Source organism: Hesperophylax consimilis, chromosome 19, assembly GCF_061612785.1.
Source record: "Hesperophylax consimilis isolate HC1 chromosome 19, BYU_Hcon_1.0, whole genome shotgun sequence".
NCBI classification, from domain to species: domain Eukaryota; kingdom Metazoa; phylum Arthropoda; class Insecta; order Trichoptera; family Limnephilidae; genus Hesperophylax; species Hesperophylax consimilis.
Genome location: NC_142854.1, coordinates 9410714 through 9430457, shown reverse-complemented (window position 1 = coordinate 9430457; position 19744 = coordinate 9410714). Strand labels below are relative to the sequence as shown.

At 37.3% G+C, this 19744-nt stretch overlaps 2 protein-coding genes across 2 annotated transcripts; one reads left to right on the top strand and one right to left on the bottom strand.

Moving 5' to 3' along the window:
* Positions 1-2884: 2884 nt before the first annotated feature.
* LOC149414772 (uncharacterized) lies at positions 2885-5946 on the top strand. The gene has a single exon (XM_089643118.1). It carries the CDS (start codon positions 3114-3116, stop codon positions 4938-4940), a length of 1827 nt encoding a protein of 608 aa, XP_089499244.1. The 5' UTR covers positions 2885-3113; the 3' UTR covers positions 4941-5946.
* A 65-nt stretch (positions 5947-6011) lies between these two features.
* On the bottom strand, positions 6012-7994 carry Cypl (peptidyl-prolyl cis-trans isomerase-like 1 Cypl). Its single transcript, XM_089643120.1, has 3 exons — positions 7816-7994; positions 7623-7730; positions 6012-6655 (listed from the first exon to the last, which is right to left on the bottom strand). The coding sequence occupies exons 1-3, from the start codon at positions 7890-7892 to the stop codon at positions 6307-6309; spliced, it is 534 nt and encodes a 177-aa protein (XP_089499246.1). The 5' UTR covers positions 7893-7994; the 3' UTR covers positions 6012-6306.
* Between the last annotated feature and the right edge of the window lie 11750 nt (positions 7995-19744).

Below are 19744 nucleotides of genomic sequence, written 5' to 3'. Positions count from 1 at the left end.
CGTGCTTAATTTTGATGTGGTTTAGAAGATTCCGCTGCGAGGAATAGCTTTTACCGCAAGTTTTACAAATGTGTGCGGGGCCCTGGTTGTGTTGCGCTATCATGTGCGCAGAGAGATGGCACGCGCTCTTGTAACCGCGTGGGCACAGAGAACATCTATGCTTGAAGGCGGACTGGTCACAATGCGCCGAAGAATTCTTCAAGTGTTGCCCTAATAAGGAAGCAGTTTTAAAATGTAGATTGCATTCGACGCAGTAATGCGCAAACGCCACGGCTTCTTTGTGTGTTAACCAGTGGCGGTTTTCTCTAAAGTGCGTTTGTGCGGCGAACCCCCATTAAAAATATGAGAAAATAAAACATCCTTGTTTTATAATAATATAAGCACATTATAGATAGCACGCTATTAAAATTTCGCCTTCAAAACCCGCGCCACCGAAAAATACGATACCTATTCCAAATTTGTGCGAGTTAAAATCCGCGCCAAACTCTCCATACAAAATAATCTTAGCCGGTACAGACCCTATGACGGTGATATATACAACATTTGGTCTTTCTTTGCAAAAATAAGACAAATTGTGTGCGCCGAACACGCGTTGTGATATCACGTGACCTCCGAACATTGACGAATGTAACCGAAGAAACCCGAGAACTTCGCGGCCGACGTTTAACCTTTGAACCATAGGGATGCAAGTTAAGTGTTATTTTTTTATGTTATATTATGGTATTTAACTTTGTAGTCATTTTTGTACATATTTTTGTTTTCTTGTTTCTGCATTTCTCCAACCGTTTGCTTATGGCATTTGTAAATCTACTACCTATTTTTAAATTTATTTCGTGCCACCTTTATTTGTTTTTTTGATGTTTTAAAATATCTATTATATATTCTACGAAATTATTCTTCTCTAAAAAACAATAATAATTAGCAACGTACCTACATTGAGTGCTATAAAAACATTAAACAATTTAATTCCTATAAAACTTTTCTCATTATCTAATAATTGTGTCTAGGTAAAGTGATTTAAAAACAATAATATGTAGGTACCCCTCCCACTAACTTTATTTAAGTTGTGTGACTGCTGCCGTATTCGACTATTTGACGAAGGACAACAGTAAGTAAATTTTAATTAGATATGTTTATCTTCTCTTGAATTTCTGAACCCCCTGTTAAAAAAACCACGAACCGCCACTGGTGTTAACCTGTGACTTTCGTAACTGGAAGTTAAGAAGTAAGTTTTAGAGCAGATGGGACACGTGTGTAATGGCACCCCGCTGTGACTTTGAACGTGTTCGGCGAATGTGGACCTATTTGCGTAACCTTTCCCACAAGTATCGCATCTGTATTTTAGCCCCGGGCCGTGCTTGTGTCTGATGTGGCATTGGAGACTCTTGCGGACACTGTATCGCTTCCCGCAAACGGGGCACGGGTAATCGACCGTGTGCGCTACGAGATGGACCTTAAACGCTTCTTTAGACGATAGCCGCTTGTTGCACAGATCACAGATCAGTCGCAAGGAGTGCTTGATTCGGTGGCGGTATAACTGGTCAAACTCTGGGAAGCGGATGGAGCATATTGGACATTCGTGCGAGCCGAATGACTCGCAATGCTTCTTCATGTGATTATTTAAAGCAGCCTAATTGTGGAATGTGAGAATGCAAAGTTGGCATTTAAATAGAGCCTTTACATACGACTCTTCTTTAGATCTGTCGTGTTTTTCTTTCAATTGTTCTTCTATTGAAAGCACAACTTCGCCGGCCTTTTCCACATGTTCAAATATCTCTCTGGAAATCAAGCTAGTCTTAGGTTGTCGCGCAATATTCCTATATTTTTTTTGTTTTGAATTTGATTCTACCAGCCCATCACTCAAATCTATTTCCGTTTCTTCTTCACTATCATCTATTAACTCTTGTTTAATCGGAACTTCTATCTCAATCATATCAATGGGCATTACCGATTCTTCTGTCGGTTGACATTTATTTTCAACCGTTTCGAAATAATTGCCAGAACAAGAATCTTTTGTGTTATCTATTACAAATTCTGAATTTGAATTTACGAATTTAGTTTCATTTGGTTTAAATTCTTTTTTTAAATCTAGTTCTGGTGAGATGTCAATTTTAAGTTCCCTTTGTATGACTAGTAATGTTTTTTGTGAAATTTTTCTGCAGCTCAGAAGCGCGATTAAACGAAACGATCGCGACAGGACTGTTGACTTTTTCGATCCTCACATTCAAGCAGAGAGTATTAGAAAAGGATGGTTCATTGCCAGGATTAAGTTTATTTTTTTCTTCCAAAAAATAGCTTTTGCCCTGTTTTTTGTCCATCAAAGTGGAATATTCCCTGAGGGCAGAGTCGGCTTGCAGACACATGTCCCTGAATCGAGAGATCTTCTTCACGGAGTGCTTGCACCTGTAGCAGAGCCAGAACGCCACTAGTTTTGGGTTATAACCAGTCAGAATCTGTAGAATTTGAGCACTACTTTTGCATGATGACATTTCGTCGGCTTCGGTCGATAAACAACAGCGACAAACTCTCAAATGATCCATTTGATCTCTTTTTTTCGTCTTCTTATTAAGACAGTATTTTTTTTACTTATTTCAAAACAATCAAAAACGTTTGAATGTAAGTTTTATTATAAATACTTTTGACTATAGAAATACCACCCCTTTTTTTCACTGCTTTTGACAGTTGTTCATACAAAAAACGTATGGTTTCAGTGTTTCCATTAATAGAAATATTTGCATTATAGTAAATATTTTACAGGTCTCTTTGTGTTTAGTACTTACTCTATTTCTTAGACAGTGAGAGAAGCGCATGGCTAAAAAAATATATATTATAACGCCTAACGTTACAGTAAATAAAAAGCATAGATATTACCAGAACGACGAACTGTCAGCTGTCAGCTGTAATATCGAACAATTTCTGCATGAAATGTGAATTGAAAATTCCTTCGCTATTGATGTTCATTTCAATATTCGGCTTCTTAATTATGAGTATCTGAAATGCAGAACATTTATTATAATGGATATTCATTCTCCAGTATAACTTTCGTACGGTCGTTAATAATAGATTAACTGAGGGACTTTAATATTATTGGATACGGTATCAATGACATCAAAATGGGTGATCTTAGAGTGTGCCGGTGTTGCTTAGCCACCGAAGTCAATGGGTTGTTGTCTGGCAAAAGCTACAGCTATATTCTGCAACTTCTGACTGGAAATGCTATTGGAAATACAGAATTTTGTATATGCTTTCGATGCTGTCATACACTGAAGAAGATTTCACAGTTTAGAGACATGTGCTCACGAGCAGAGATTGAACTCAGCGAGTATTCTTCTCACCAAGAGGGAAGTTATTTCACACAGGAAAAACATATTTTAGGTTTGGATAATGAACCATCTTTTTCCAACACATTGTGTTTGAGTATTGAGAGCACGATCGAAGTTACTTCCATCAATAGAGGCACAAAACCGGATAGAAATAAAATAATCACAATGTATGAATGCCTAATCGATCCTGATGTCAAATCGGAACCTGATTTGTATGAAGATTTTGGAATGAGAACGGTTGCATTTGTCGGCGATTTTAATTCCGAATTGGAAATGGATCAAAAGAGTTGCGAATTTTCAGATAGTTTAGACAACAATTTACATTTGTTAGAAACAGAAGACGTCAGATATACGCACAGCGTCTTAGACAAAGCTAATAACATGGTTGAATTAAAAATTCCAATAAAAAAGGATGAATTTGATAATGATAAAAAACGTTATTCTAAAAATACAACCAAAACCCTAAGGCGTAAAAAAAAGTCCAAAAAGATCAGGAAGGAAGATCTGGACATACCTCGGCAAATATTAGAACAGGTTGACAGAGCTAGCGAGGTCCTGCTCACTCTCGAAGAACAGTTAAAGGAGCGGGAAGATAGAGCCAGCCAAGAGTCTTACATAAAGTCCCCTTTTAAATGTAAACTGTGCATCGTCAGTTTTTACAGCCAACACGTTTTAGACAACCACATGACGAAACATTGCCAATCGAACGGTCCGCACGTATGTCCAATTTGTTCCTTACGCTTTCAGCAGCCGGACAAATTGAACAATCATCGAACGACGCACGCCCTACGACTCATCTGTGATCTTTGCGACAAGCGATTCTACTACAAGAACTCATTCAAAAACCATCTCGTGGGGCACACAATCAATATCAAATGTTCCGAATGCGGAAAGGGATATACTTCGTACAAGAGTCTAAAGAACCACACGAGACTCCACCACGGCACGGGGCGACGATTCAAATGCGATACTTGCGGAAAAGAATATGATACAAAAGTCACATTCAAAGAACACATACTCAGTCATAGCGGAGTGCCCACATTTATATGTCCCGTTTGTTCGAAAGGATTCTATTCACCCAAGCGATTCGAAGCGCATCAAGACAGGCATAAGAATCTTCCGACGCATTACTGTATAGAGTGTGACCGCCACTTTAAAACCGCCACTAATCTATACAGCCATTTGAAGTACACAGCGAGTCATCGAAATCCCGACGCTTTGAAATATAAATGTAGCGTTTGTCCCAGTGCTTTCATCTCAAACAGAGATCTGTTGCATCATGTTGGAGCGCGGCATGGGGAAGGTCCGACCCATGTTTGTGAGACATGTGGCGCTCGTTACCCATCGCAGAAGTCCTTGTTGTTCCACATCAAGCGAAAGCACCAAGGGTTCATACCTCCTAAGAAGTTTGCGTGCACCGTTTGCGATAAAGCTTTCTCTTCTAGACGCATCTTAAATGACCACATCCGAATACATACGGGAGAGCGGCCCTTTCAATGTACGCACTGTCCCGATACTTTCAGACAACAATCTGCGCTGGGCACGCACATTAAATTGGTGCATTTAAAATTGAAAAGCAACGCTAAACCCAAGCAGATACCGTCCACTTCACATTAACCTACAGATCCCAACGCCTGCGTTACCATCAAATTTGAGTTATTTGTACATTTGCCTGTGAAAAGTATTGAAAATAAGTTTATATATTTCTAAATAAATTAATGTAATAAAAATATTATTAATTATACTATATGCATTTAAACATGAATAAGGATAAAAAATATCATTAATCTGTTTATTATTTTTTGGCCACCTGAAATTACACAAACACGAAATGAAATTTTCATGGTTAAAATGTGAAAATAACTAGTTGTCCTGTGAATAGTAGGCTTTGCATAATGTTGATTACTTCGTATTGACAGCTTGCAACAGTCGTAACGCTCTGGCAGAATAAAAAGGTTACTATCAAACATGGTTACCGTCACGGAACACACAAACAAATTTACAGACGACGGCAAAGTGGTAGAGTCAAAACAGGACTTTGTTACCCTGAGTCAATTATTTTTATCCTTTCAAAGGTCTTCTGGTATCAGGCCTTCTGCTTCTCCTTTCCATATTGTTACAAGTATCTTATGTTTAGGCAGACAGTTGACAGCCTTTTAGAATGCATTATATTGGTTGTATAACCGCTTGGAGAAAGTACAAAATAAGTTTCTTAAATATGTTCAATATAAGTTAAGACAACCTGTGATTTTACTTATGATCTGTTACAAAACATTAGTCTAATCTAAAACTACCACTGATTTCTACTCGACTGCCCTCAAATGTTAAGTATTATAAATCTACTTGACTTCACCGTCTTTTCCACTGTGACAACCATAGCACTATTTATATTACTCACCACTAGTGCGTACCTTTTCGATATACATATTCAAAACCTCTCCCTCCTGCATCAAAACAAAAATAATTAGCTGTACCTACTGATGTATTATATGTACTGATATTATTGTATTTCTGTGTTAAATTAAATAAAAAAAATAAAGACTATCAGCCTTACTAATAAACTTGTTTTCAATTTTACACAACTAAAAAACATCCATTAATACAGAGTAAACAGTTGTTTATCAGTTGGGTAAAATTTAAAACTTTTATTTGTAAGGGGGTTTCTATACAACATAGATAATAAAAATTCTTTATTGCGTATTTGAATTAATTTAATTTTATAAAATGTATTATAAAAATTCCAGTCTGCGCATCAATAGCTTCGTCCCGACATTTTTCATCGAGCAAGCGCATAATGCAGCCACACAATGCACGCCTCGTGCCATGTCCATATATTTTACACATTTATCTATGTATTGCATGTTCCTATATATTTATTATCATATCTCGATGCACACTACCTCATGGCACGGTGGCATTAGCCAAAATGCGTGCTATCTGTTTTTCGGGCACTCGCTTATTATCTATATTATTATTGCCCAATTCAAAAACCTGACAGTTTTGGTATAGCGGACTTGATAATCTTGACATCGTCCACCGGCTTGTCGTTGTTGTCGCATTCAACCAGTCCGATCCGTTTGACCACAGCCATGCCTGTCTGTACACGGCCGAAGATAGTGTGCTTCCCGTCCAGCCACTGGGTCGGCCCGAGCGTGATGAAGAACTGGGAGCCGTTTGAGTCGGGCCCCGAGTTGGCCATGGACAGGATGCCAGCGCCTGTGTGCTTCAGATCCTCATGGATCTCGTCGGGGAACTTCTGCCCGTAGATGGATGCGCCACCGCGACCCGTGCCAGTTGGGTCGCCGCCCTGTATCATGAAGTCTCGGATTATTCTAGAAATAAAAATGAACAAGATTAAGAAAGGGAAACTAATATGGTATACATTTAGGGTTGCCAGATGGTCCAGAAAAAAATTAGATTTTTTATCAAAGGTTGATTTTTTTTTGTACAATTTGTCGAAAAATTAAGCGGTCCTTTGATAATTATAAACCCCTTTGATTTTAGCCAGATCAAACGAAGCAAATTACTGGGAGTGAACACAATGAAACGCTTAGTAAACATTAAAACTTATATTTGTTATTGCTATTGGTAAGTAAAAAATCACTTTTTAACATATTTGGCACTAGATGCTACTGCTTTTAATAATCATTTATTGCCTGAAATTGTATCTTTATATTCAGTGCAACTGACATTTAAATTGAAGAAAACACATAACTAACTAACCATCACGCCGTTTCTCCGCAGGGGTAGGCACAGAGACAGACCGCCAAACAACTCGGTCTAGGCACACACTTCTTGCCTCATTCACATTCATACATCGTCTCATACATACTCTTCTATTATTCTTACTCTTGACATGGCCCGACTCGAGTAACTGATTCACTTGATCGTGCCATGTCTTCCTCGGTATTAATATAATATCGCGTATTTTCAATAAAACCGGACCTTCTATTGTCCGATTTTCCAAATATTTCTAGACAGGACAGCCGTTTAAAAAACCATACTGTCCAAAACTGGACATCTGGCAACCCTATATATATATTAAAGCTGGATAGAAGAGCGTCAGGAGAACAAACGGAATGGAAACAGAATGCGATAATATGACCGGTTAGTGGCCGAGTTGATAAATGCGTCCGGTTCCCATCCAGGCATCGTGGATTCGATTAGTCTGCTAGCAAAGTCCTCTATCATTGCACAAGAAACACCTTTCGCTCATAATGATGCTACAGGAGGAATTCAAATCAGGTTATTTATAACCGCGGAGTGTTCATCTTTCTTTTAAAAAAATTATGAATTTACCTGTGGAACTTAGTATTAGTGAAGTACCCCCTTCGTACGAGTTCCATGAAATTTCTGCAGGTGTTCGGAGCATGGTTCCAGTACATTTCTACAGTTATATCCCCCATACTGAAAATATATACAAACAAATTGGTTAGGTTAAGTTAAGAATAGTTCAGTTTGGTGTTTGTTATGAATTATGTTTGTACTTTACGTTGTTTCCAAAATGGCTACTGGAGGTTGCCAAGCTTTGTCAGGTATACCGGCACTACTTCCTAAGCCTGCCAACATCTTTACAGTGTGTTAAAAAATACAATTACTTAAAAACGTAATTTCACAGTTTTGACAGTTGTTCCCATAGATTGCCAATTGCCATATATCATAGATATATCAGTTACTCCATACTAGCGATGGGCAATGGGATCGAGTAATTATCATCGATAATTTACTCGATCTTTTTGACCATTGAAATATTTCGATTCATTATCATGGACAAATCGATTTTGTCAAAAATCATTACACAGTCCGAGACAATAGTTTTGAAACGTCAACGAACAAGGAATCGATTCTGTCGAAAATAATTCGAAACCACAGCCGTCACGTCATTGATCAGAATTAATCGATATCTAAACAGTCACGTCAAAGGTGAAAATTTACTCGAAAACGTAAATCGATTCTCATCTCCGAGAAAAATATCTCGGATTGCTTGACGAACGAGATATTATTCCCATGGTACATTGTGTTATATACTATACGTACTACCTAATATGATTTGATATCTACTGGGAACTGGGATTACGTATTCATTCTTTGCTAATTGTCAAATGTTTAATTAGGATATTATCTACAAACCGAAAAAACTAAGAATATGTAAACAATTCATTCATATTTAAGATTGGTATTTACGACGCCCGTGCATTTAGTGTGTGCAAAAAATGGCAATCTGAGTTATGATAAGTTGTCAAGGTTATTAATAAACATAAATTGATCATTTTCATATTGCCGCTTTTGTAAAAAAAAATTACCCCGAGGGCGCTCCATAGAGAATCTTAAGGTTAAATGTATTTTAAGGTTATGTATGTACTTGTTGTGGAAGATGCATAGGTCCGATATTTAAATATTTTATTCGGAATCGTTTTGGTGTCCAGGTTTTTATGTTCGTGGGGATGAAATATTTTCACAATTTCTTCTTTTGAAGAATAACTTAACGGTAAGAAATTTATGTGTACTATTCATTCAGTTTAAATGTAGATGTTATAAATTTAACGTTATATGAAACGCATTCAAATCAATAGTCATGCACATCATTATAATAGTATTACGATCAATGCGTTGCTTTCTGCAAGTAAACACTAATTATCATTGCCAGTGTGAAAACACCGGTTTTGCAAATTTTTTGCAAATGCAGTAGGTACTTACCTACCAAAATGTTGCCATACCAATGTACCATACTTTGTGTGTGCCACCAATCAACCCCTATCCTCTGTCATCTGTCCTGTCCGCAGCTACTGCTCCCGCTGAACTCCGAGCAATAAAATCGATTAATCATTCGATTCTTTTGATGTTTCGATTAAAATATTTTTATCATGTTAATGTTTTGATTCTGCTCATCACTACTCCATAGTTGTTCCCTCGCATCTATGGAAATGGTAGTATTAGTAGTGTTGCCACTGTACGAAATAATAAAAAATATATATATTTTATTCTCTGCCTAGCCAGTGCAGTAGTTATTGCTCTTGTCTACATTTTTTGATAATAATATCACTTCCATCTTTCAAGTTGTTTCAACACTTCTTATTTTTGGGGATTATGACCTTCTTAACCCTTGGTCCACCAGACTATTTTTTAACTTCCTGAGAGCCTGTATTGCCCCTATGTTATTATTTTGTTTCTGTAATTATTATATAATTACCAACGGTATTTATTTGTACTCCAAGTTTGTTGCAGAACGGAGTAGGTAAATGGAAGTATAAAATAAATGGTTTAGCTTCTTGGCTCCCTTTTAAGATATTTTACCTTTTTTTTACATGGAACTCAATCAAAATAATAATTTTAAAAATATATCTCTGAGAAAATGATAATTTTTCTGTTGAAATTTGTTTGTTTGATTTCGGTGCACCACATTTTTTTTATTATAGTTGATATGTCCCTAGGTACATACATGACTTGAATTCACAGAAAGACCAAAGTGAACACGTGCTCCAGCATTTGTCTCTGTGATTTTACACGCAGATGGAGGCGGCAGTTCAGATTTTATTAGACCTAAATATTTTGTCAATAGTTTCACCGGTCCCTCAATAAAAAAAATAGAAAGCCAACTTGGAAATACACCCATCAAGTCGTAATCCGAAATGGGTGTATTGTTAAACCAGCGACCCGGCAATAAAAACCTTCGCCCAAGGCTATAGGCTATATTGTTATTGTTTGAAAGCTTTGTACAAATGTCATTTTAGCATCTTTTAAAATAATAATAACGACTACGGTGAGAATGTCGATGCCAGCGCCTAGGACTCAAACAACGTACCAAAGTGGTGTAAAGCGGAACCACTTAAGTCCCAGCACCCCACGACAGGCGCGCTACGGTCGCTGGATTGCGCAGCTGAAGACAGTCCCGAGTCAAACAGTAAAACAGTCAACAGTACCCAGTCAGAGAGTGATCATCTCGCCCGCCCCTTGGGGCGGTCGCAGAGGAAGCTGCCCTCTCGGCAGTTCTCATCTCGCCTCAACAGCTGAAGACAGATTCCGCAACCAACAGTACCCAGTACGCAGTCCCGAGTCATCATCTCGCCTCCCCTTGGGGCGGCCGCCGAGGCGCCTCCGCCCAGGAGGCTGCCCTCTCGGCGGTCACGATCTCGCCTAGTTCTCGACAGTTCACATTTCCGCACTCGACAGTCATCATCTTGGGAGTCATCATCCTGCTCTCCCCCTTGGAGCGGCGCCGAGGCAGCTGCCGACCAGGGAGCTGCCCTAGCAGAAGTTACCGTCTCGCCTCCGCCGAGAAACTTCCTGCTCTCCCCCTTGGAGCGGTGCTGAGGATATCCCTACGAGGAAGCTGCCCTCTCAGGAGTCGCTGCCTGCCGACTCTGCCCTTCGGAGCCTTGGCCCAGGATGAACTACTTCCGCCCTTCGGATCCAACCCAAGTTGCCGCTTGTGTGTGTCGGTGATAAGTGCGAACGTGGAGATCCGCGGCTCCAGATAAGAACTATAATTTACAACTAGTATTAAGCTAGATTAAGACTAACCCTTCTTTATACATTTTTTTGAAAAATAAATTTTAAGAGTGTTTTGTAACTAAGTAACTTCTTTTTTTTGTACTCGTTCCTCCTTATCTTTTACATGAATAATATTAATTATTAACTTCCCTTGAGTAGAGTTGTAACATAGTCAAAAATGCTCCCTGACTTGAAAAGTTAAGAACCACTGCTCTGGTGCGTACTCTATCATGGTCAGTACTCATCAATTGGTGTGCCGCGGAAAAAATTTAAGGTATTGTGAAGATAATAAGATAGCAAATGGGAGCAGATGAGGGATAATATCAGTCACTTCTGTTTCATACAGAAGTATGATGGCTTTCTAGCGGAAAATTGCTTTTTCGGATTTACGAGCTAAAAAATGAGTCCCAGACGTTTTTAGAGGCCCAGGGTTCAGATTTTGCTTCTGTGTTTAAAAAAGAAGAATGGGTAGTAAAACTTGCATATCTGGCGGACATATTCGCTCATTTAAATGAGCCAGAAAAATGAAAGGCAGGAATTCTTATATTTTAACGTCTTCGGACAAAATTGAAAGCTTTCGCGCTAAGTTGGTATTATTGATCAGCCACGCTGTCAATGGTAGTAATGAATTGTAGAATTGTTTTCAAATGTCATGGCTGTCGATTCAGAAAGTGCAAGCTTTGATAGTGAAACACTTGGAGCTATTAGCAGAAAAAATGAACTGTTATTTTCCTAAGTGTGATGATGTACTTGATCAGCCACGCTGTCAATGGTAGTAATGAATTGTAGAATTGTTTTCAAATGTCATGGCTGTCGATTCAGAAAGTGCAAGCTTTGATAGTGAAACACTTGGAGCTATTAGCAGAAAAAATGAACTGTTATTTTCCTAAGTGTGACCTACAACCTATCGACTGGGTACGAAATCCACTCTCGGAAAACATTTGCCTAGGACACATACCGATAAACGAGCAGGAAGAATTCGTTGAGTTAAAAACTGATCGGACATTAAAACTAAAATTTTCCAAAGTAGAGCTAGTCCATTTCTGGCTGCATATAAAAAATGAGTATCCACTGCATTCAAAGCATGCTGTTAAAATATATATCCATTTGTCACAACCTACTTTTGCGAATTGGGATTTTCAACTCTCACTACTATTAAATCGAAAAAAATAGAACGCCTGAGGACAATCAATGAAGAGATGAGAGCAGCCTTATCAACGATTGCTCCAAATTTTTATCTCCTGTGCTCAGTTAAACAGGCTCACATTTCTCACTAAATATGTTTTCATATTGATTTTAGTAATAAATCAATATTAAATAAAAATTGCTTTTTTCTTTGGTGTACCTCTAAAATTTCTTGATTTGATAGGTGCACCTTGAACACAAAAAGTTTTCGGAACACTGCTCTAGGGCATCACTGCGAGTTGTTCGCGAACCACTATTTTTGAAAACGGTAAAATGTTATGGGTACGTATGCATTTGCAAACCAAAACGCGAGCCGAGTCATGAATTAGGGAAAAGGAACGAATCAAGTGCAAGTGGAGTTTCGCGCCGTTTGTGGTTTCTTTTCCGTAATTTGAGGTTCAGCTCGGCAGTTTGGCTTGCGTTTGTATACGTAGAATTATGCTGCGTAGAGAGAGGACAAAAAAGCGTGAGCCGAATCACGAATTATGGGAAAGGAACGAAGCCATATTTTTTAAATAAACTTCACAAATTCTACAATTATAACATCCCGTGATTTTTGAAGAAAGAGTGATATTTACGTATTAAATCATCGAATTTGCTTTAACTTTTTGTCATACAACTCATAAACGTTGAACTAAACGTAGAAAAACTTCAATTCTATTCGGGTCAGAAGTGTGATGTTCGAATTTATTTTAATTAGAGATAATAAGAGATTTTGCCTTACCCGTCCTTATCGTTTTGTTGATATTTACGAGCCAATCACCTCCTGAACTCTACTCGACGATTTACCAAAAATAATGCTAGTTTCCGATAGATAAATAATTGGACGCCTGTTCGTAAGCGATATGTGAAGTGTATTTTCATGTATTATTTCTAGCTCAGTGGACCTATTTTCGCTTTAGCGGGAGAATTCTAACTTTCTAACGGAGAGAAGACGTAACTCTTTCGTAATAATATAAACATACTATAAATGCGAAGTTGTTCTTGAAGTGATGTTACACTTATATATTTGGATGGTGGTAGATTTTTTATAGAAATTGTGTAATTAATTGGCGCTAATTTAATTATTTCAGGAAAGAACACTTTTTAGAAGGAATGCTATAAAATATTGAGATGACTTATTTGTTTGCGCCCGTACATACGCAATACGAATAATAGTTTAATCCATACATATACCCAACTCTTTCAAGAAAGTCATCTAATATAATACAACAATGGCCATGAAAAAGAAAAAAAAAATGACTTGCACGGGGATAGGATAAATGTGTGGGTATGAAAACAAACACTCTTTATTTAAAACTTAATAAATGTAAAGGGATTTAATTTATATTTTAAAGATTAATAAGCAAAAACTTCGATTGCAATAACACCCACAATACACAATAATATACACATTATATTCTAAACAGAAGCAGTTACAAAACATCTTAGAAATATAATAATTAACATTATTTCACTAACCAAATTATTTTTAACGAATATTAAAAAAAATGTAATCTAATTTTGATATTCGTTATAAATATGTTAATCAGGTTGTTAAGGGACATACTCTAACCAGTGATTTCTGAGATAATTTTAAGTTAAAAAATATCTAACACCTCAGTCTCTAGTGATATATTTTTTTTAAAAACAAAAATAAAAATCTTTTCGTGTCGTAACTGGTCTTAACCGCCCAACGTCTCACCCCGACTCTAATCCACACACGGATCTGTCTGTTCCGCCGTGCAAATTCGCTGACAGTAACACAGATCATACACGCGAAATTCCGGTCATTAGAGCGGCGAGGATCTCATATTATAGTGATGGTATATCTAGAGAAATTTCCCTGAATCTGGGGAAAAAAATACAGAAAAGGAAAAAGCTCAAAATGTAGGGAAATTTACCGTTTTTGGTTTTGTAGCCAAATTCTTACGCCAATCTCGTAGGGATCGGTTCATGACGGACTGACAGACAGCAGACCGATGGACCGAGCCGATCTGTCACGACACGAGCAGATCAAGTGACAGATATGTCCAGGCGTACACGAGCAACTTTAGTTGCGTAAAACAGTTACAAAAGAAGTTACCTTTTTTAAATTTATGTACATTTTGAAATAGTTTCCATCACCTGTTGCCGCAACTAAAAATGCTTGGCTAAATGTCCAATACGTATTGATTTAAAAATGAAAACACTATCTACATATTTTACACCAAATAAAGCTCTGGAACCACTGGTTAAAATATAGTAATCCCTGAACTTACTGTAAGTATATTAAGTTGTAAACAAATCAGTAATCATAATATAATTCTATTCTTCGTAGATATTAAAATCTCCCGTTCGTTCATAATATTTCTGATATGTGTCAAAATATATTTTTTAAATCGATGTCTCAAATCTCTTTGAAATCGTTTCACTATTTGCATAATTCTTCTCCGTATTTTGTGGTTACATAAAAGGACCACGGAGAGCTTTATGTCAACTGTGGATATAATATACCTATATGAAATAGTGGAGACAAATTGCAAAAACGTTTATTATGAACATGTGTCAGTTAGTAATCATTTTCCTATAAACAGCTTTTTTTGCTTCTATGAGGATAATCCCAAAAGTGAGATCTCGTATTTAAAAAAAATACAAATAAACAATTATTTTTATAACTTTTGCATCTTTTAAAGCTAGTACATTTATCTATTTTTTTACATAATTGCCATTTCAGTAGATGCATTACTGTAAGCGCTGTGGTAATGTCATTGAGGAAGCTTTTGAAGTTGAACTTACTTCAACTTACTCCGTGAGACTTCGAGGGACGATATTCCTATATTGGGCACACATTCTGATATTTTATTTTTGACATCATCCAAGAACGCGTTTCAGCAACGATGACAAGGCGAAAGATGAGGTTCAACGCTTCCTCAATGACATGGCGGTGAACTGGTATGACATGAGAATACAAAAATTGCTTATTAAAATGCACGGACCGAAATGGCGATTATGTAGAAAAATAGATAAATGTTCCACCTTTAAAAAAATGTTGAAAATATTAAAAAAACTATTGTTCGTTTGCATTTAAAAAAAATAGGAGACGTTGCTTTTGGGATTACCTTCGTAATTGTTTCCTCTATTACTCCATTCAACTTTGATTCAACTCGCATCAACACATTTGCAACAATCCTTTTACTTGAACACGAAAACAAATACATTTTATTACTAATTTTAGGTTCTCTTACTAATTTAATGATTGAACAATATCAACTAGGAGACACAATATTACAAATATATCCGCCTTTACCTAACGTTGGTCCAATTTATTTATTCAAACTACGAATGGTAATGGTCGAATTAAAAAATAAATAAATTCGTTATGATATTCCTCTCGTATTGAAGTTAGATTAGCATTGAAGGTATTTAAGACGCAGCACAGATCATAAAAACATGTTCATGTATACTAAAAAATCTACATGATGTATACCATACAAAACATTTCATTGGTTGAATCAGTTTTCAATTGGAAGACATCCATAACCAAGTAAAATTTTTTTTACCACTCTCCCTCAGTTTTTATCATCCTCCAATACAATTTTTCTTCTTCTTTTGTTAACTAAAACAATTGATTTATTCTTTTTCACTTCCTCCAATATAATTTCCTTTCTCCTTGGGTGGTTTTTCTGTTTCTTCATCTTTTTCCCTTTGGTCTATAATGGTACATCTAACAAATTCAAAGCATCACTTTGTTGATGATGTTACGAGTTTTCAGTTGGAAGATATTCACCAAGGTGTAAAATTTTACCATTCTCAAATAGTAACAGCTTCTAGAATGCTCATTTATTATCCGTGAGTGGCTTTTCTTGACTGTAATAATTCTCAATCACATCCAGGAGGTTTTTCTTTTATTGTATTCGATTCTTCCCTTTTGCCCACATATTCTGTATTCAACACTCTGCAAGTATCAAAGATGTTATCGATGCACTGATGTAAAGCACACTTATTGTATGTCCAGAATAGTTAGTTTTGATTGTTTGTCTCATTGTATCGTGTGTCTTAAGTTTCAGTTTTGAAATTGAAATAATAAATTTGAACGTATGGCGATTAGAACCAAATAATAAAAAAAAACAAGAAATACGACGCGGGCATGTTTCGTGATCGAAAAGTTGGTTCATTCGGGCCTCAAATTTCGACTTCAGAAATTCGGTCTCTCGGTACAAATTCCAAATCAAATATAATGGAATGTTAGTTGGAAGACGTCGAAGAGATCTGATAATCCATATCTTCTCATTCACTATCTCTGGCTTCTCATAGTTCGATTAGTAAGGTTTTTTCATAAGCAGTATCTACACTGCATTTAATTATTCTTCTCGTTTGTCACTAAGGGTCAGGGTTCAATATCTAGTATATACATAAATATTATCATCTTCAACAAGAAAAGCAATCTGTTGGAAGACATCGAAGGGATGATCTATATCTTCTCGTATTGCTAGCTGTCACTGGATAGACATCCATTGGCAAGAGGGCTAGTGTTGTCATCTTCTGACAGTTGCCTCCAGGGCGGGGTTGTGTCTCCAGCGAGGAGGACCACTCTTGGCTGTGAAAATATGGCCTGATGCTACCTACTGCCCTCGAGGAAGTAGCGGGCTGGTTGGCTGAGTAGTCTGCCTATTGGAAGGATGTCGCGGTCTGGGGTCATCAGCTCGGTCTGAAAGTAAAAAGTATTATAAATGACACTGTTGTTGGACATATCCCCTAGCGTATTCTGCAATGTAGGGCAATGTGGGAAGCGAGTGTAGTGGGCCAAGCCAACGCTAGTGAACTACTAATAAATAACGCAGTTTCTGCGCATGGACAGAGCTGTGCATCTGCGTACCTTCTATTTCTTGTGGTGTAGCTATATTTGTTATAACATAGCTCAGGAATGACCACTGTTTGCTTTTGCTTTTGCGAATTGCCGATTTTCGATTCGACTTTGCAAGAGCATTGAAAACTAATCATTGGATGTTACAATTTTATAGCAAGTTTACGGAATTGAAAGAGTCTTTTTTGTCGTAGCCGTAAAAAAACTTATTTTTGGTATTCTTTCAATCTTTCGAAGATCGTGAATTGATAATTTTGAAGTAATGCTCTGTTCAGACAAATAACGTGAAAATATTCTGTTAAATGTTTTAAACACCATTCAGCATAGTTTGAGTTAGAGTCATTTGGGATAGTAAGAAACTCCAATGAAAATTAATAAAGATTAAAACATATAAATTTATTCACATATATCAGGAAACACTGATTCCGAATATATTAATTTTATCAAATATCATTACACTTAGAATTAAAATCGATCTAAAAAAAACGATTAAAGCACAAGAGATTTAAACGCCCTGTGATTGGTCGGCGGGTTATGACAGAACTATGGCGGCTTCCTCACTAACTTATATTTCATTGTTTCGGTGTTTGTTGATTTGAATAGAAACCTGTGTTTGAATGGCCTTAATGTTGACCGACAAAACCGAGGTACATGTGACGTCACGCGTACTTCGCCAGCTCCCTTGGCTCTCCATATATAGCATAAGACGGCGAGGACTGAAGGAACTTTGTTCACCAGGATAATTGAAGTTCGGCCAGAATCCTCAGTAATGAGGGAACAACTAACGAAGAAGGACAATTATTATCAAACCTTTTTAAAGATTTAAGTCGCTGAATGCGTTTGTTATTACCTGTGTCTGCTCCGCATCAGACCTCTCCTCCAGCACCGTGTCCAGGTCCAGAGAAGGTCTTTCCCTCCCGGGGCGGGCCCCACTGGAAAACCTGCCTCCTCGCCCTCCGCCCAGTTGCACCAGCGATAGCCCCACGGCGCCGCAGTTCCTTCTCCTGGCGCGCTCCCTGGAACCCAACACAAATATTATTTATGTATTTTCACAGGTTTTTACCATAATAATGGAATTTTTAAGCAGATCATAACATTTACAATATGTCAATTTTGATTTGATGCCAAAACGATCATCTGAATGGCGTTGGTGACGTCACGACTAAGGTTAGTAAGTGGCTGGTGATAGTTGTTAGCGTTACTTAGGTCATAGCGAAATTGTGACTTGTACATTTTGTGCTCGTTTATTATGGAATAGTACACTAAAATATATATTTTCATGCCCTAAGCCCTAATCTCACCATTTCTTTCGAACAATACCATTATACTCACAAAGGAGAAAGTTTTTTAATAAATTACTGAAAGAAATCAGAAGAATTAATGGAAACATTCAAAAGTAAGCTCCACCAAGAAATATTACAAAAACTATTACCGCTACCTATATACAAATGAAATAATTAATGGTCATATACAGGGTTTTCCAATAAGAGGTGTTATTTCGATATTCAATCGTAAAAGATCAATGGTTTCGTTGCTTGTGTGGAACGTAGCGCCGTCTTGTTGAAAGTAAACGTTGTCCAGATCAATACCATCCAATTCCAGCCATAAAAAATCATTAATCATCTCTCGATAGCGCAATCCCTTCACCGTAACTGTTGCTCCAGCCTCATTTTCGAAAAAGTAAGGTCCAATGACTCTGCCGGACCATAAACCGCACCAAAAAGTCACACGTTAAGGATAAAGAGGCTTTTCAACAATAAATATTCTACAAAAAAAGTGGGTGTGTCAAGCCTACGCAAGACAGAAGTGAAACTTCTAGTATTCCTCTCTCTCTATTTTCATTTCATCATCTCTATTTTCTCTCTTAGGTTAGTTTGAAAATTAGAGGTTAAATAATTCAACGACGAAGCATGGATTTGCTTTTTCTAATATTTTCTTATAGATGAATGACGTTCGATTAATGTATAGTTCCAAAAATTTTCAATTTATTCACAAGTATACAATATTACATAAATAACAATATTACAATTAAATATCTCGTCACTACTCATTTTTAACACTGAAATTCTGTACCAAACCGTATGAACCACAATTTATTAATTTTTGTTTCTTTTTTTTTATCTGTTTCTTACCTTTGTCGTCTGCGCCTCGAGCCGGTACAGCCGAGATGTTCCTGGTCTCGAGGAACTGTCTCACCTTACTGCAATTGCTTTCCTCGAAGGTTCTATCGGAATTATCCACATTTTTGGAGGCAGCACTACTCACTAAAACCAGCAGCAGCAAGCTGAACGCACAACACGTATATTTACACGGCATTTTAAACATATTTTTTAAAGTTTATAACAACTTCCTCGACAGTAAACAATATTTATATACTGGAATACGAATGTAACAGCAAAGCGCGCGACGCGAGCGCTCTCGACGGACGACTAAACCAGACTGAACATTTTACGGACGGTACAGGAAAGCCCTGTCCACGTCTGTACCACAGCTAAGGCATGCGCTAAACAAAATTATACTACCGAGTAAAAAAGTACTTAAATAAAACACATAAAAACTTTTATGCGCATGATAATGATTTGTTGCTTTTACTGAAAACAGTGAACGGTGAACGGTGAGCGGTGGTGGGGGTACCCGCATTTTCGTGTCGATCCTGACTCGGTTTTACTCCGTCCACGAAAATCCATTACGCGCCTAAAGAAGTTTCACTTCAATAACTCTTGGGCTTTCCGAGCTCCAGATGCGAAAATTTTGCTTGTTGACGAAGCCACCGAGGTGGAAATGGGCCTCATCACTCAAGATGATTTGCATTTGATGCATTCAAGTGAATTTCAATAATTTCAATGCGTTGTTGAAGCGTGTATCGTTCCATTTTTATTAATGACGTAGTTTTGACTTGTCAAATGTCAAAAAATGACAG

Coding starts and splice junctions, on each gene's coding strand:
- LOC149414772 (XM_089643118.1), top strand. CDS start 3,114: ATGGGTGATCTTAGAGTGTGCCGGTGTTGCTTAGCCACCGAAGTCAAT.
- Cypl (XM_089643120.1), bottom strand. CDS start 7,892: ATGTTGGCAGGCTTAGGAAGTAGTGCCGGTATACCTGACAAAGCTTGG. Junction 7,731..7,815: donor GTAGCCATTTTGGAAACAAC/GTAAAGTACAAA, acceptor ATATATTTTCAG/TATGGGGGATATAACTGTAG. Junction 6,656..7,622: donor ACTAATACTAAGTTCCACAG/GTAAATTCATAA, acceptor TTTTATTTCTAG/AATAATCCGAGACTTCATGA.